The sequence below is a fragment of the Propithecus coquereli genome, unplaced genomic scaffold, assembly GCF_000956105.1.
Source record: "Propithecus coquereli isolate 6110/MARCELLA unplaced genomic scaffold, Pcoq_1.0 Scaffold12, whole genome shotgun sequence".
NCBI lineage: Eukaryota > Metazoa > Chordata > Mammalia > Primates > Indriidae > Propithecus > Propithecus coquereli.
The window spans coordinates 879647-880835 of NW_012136080.1; the positions used below are offsets into that span (position 1 = coordinate 879647).

General features: G+C 37.4%; 1 protein-coding gene across 1 annotated transcript in view; it reads left to right on the plus strand.

Annotated features, from left to right (window-relative positions):
- The window catches only part of ZNF385D (zinc finger protein 385D), a 326722-nt gene that overhangs the window by 311087 nt on the left and 14446 nt on the right, over window positions 1-1189 (plus strand). Inside the window, exon 5 of the mRNA XM_012663586.1 lies at window positions 144-377. Within this exon, the coding sequence (XP_012519040.1) occupies window positions 144-377 (234 nt within the window). The remainder of the gene's footprint in view (window positions 1-143; window positions 378-1189) is intronic.

Sequence of the window (1189 nt, forward strand, 5' to 3'; positions counted from 1 at the left end):
ATGATTGACGCATAGTTGACAAACAACAATTGCTAGCTGCTGTTATCATTATTAGCAGAATGTAATATTAGTGATACATTTCCAAATAGAAAAAGATAATACCACTGTTTCCCCCCCTTTTCCCTATGCTATTTTGAATGCAGACGGTACTGCAGGGACACCAGCAATATCAACGACAACAACTGTGGAAATCCGCAAAAGCAGTGTTATGACAACTGAGATCACCTCTAAAGTAGAAAAAAGCCCCACAACAGCCACTGGCAATAGCTCCTGTCCTTCCACGGAGACTGAGGAAGAAAAGGCAAAACGGCTTCTTTACTGTTCGCTATGCAAGGTTGCTGTCAACTCTGCCTCACAGCTGGAGGCGCACAACAGTGGTGAGATGCAGTGATTTCTTTTCTGTCTCAACAGCTCTGCAATTATCTTCCTCTGAATAGATGAGATCTTTTGCAGCAGGGGACAAGGGGGTGGAGGAAAACTGGCAATTATTACCAGGAATTCATTAACCACTAAAAAATAAAAATGACAAGCAAAGTATCATTTATATGGGGGCAAAGGATGGTTTCCAGGGCTTGCAGGCCATGGTGTGTGTGTATGTGTACATGTGTTTGTGTTTGCATGTGTGTGTGTGTGTGTGTTGTTAAATATTAGGAGATAAAGTAAAATATAATCCTGAAATATATTTTGCATTTATATGATTTCTAGATTGTTTAGGTATTTCCACGCATTTGCATCTAAATGAAGTTTTCTAAAATTGTACCCATAATATTGTTGCAAAATGTGGTTGCATGACTCTAAGTACTTTTGGTTAAAACCCCTGTATTACAATTTTTATTGCAAATAATGCTATTTGGGCTAAATCTATGTGACCTGGACAATGAAACTTAAGAAAGTATTTATTATGTGCAGCCACTGAGGTATGATCTTTAAATGTAATATTTTATTTACTCTTCCCAACAAATTCCCAGCAACTTAAAGATGTTATTCTTTTCATTTGTTTGAAGCTCAGAGAAGGCACAGAACATGACCAATTAAATGACAGAACCATGATTTAAATCCAGGTCTCTCTGCCTTAAACACTGAACTTTAATAGCAAAAAGGAAAAATACTGTAATACTGACAGGCCGGGACCAAATATTCTCTTAATATGCCAATATATTTTCATTCCATCTAGCTGTTCTCTGTGTGT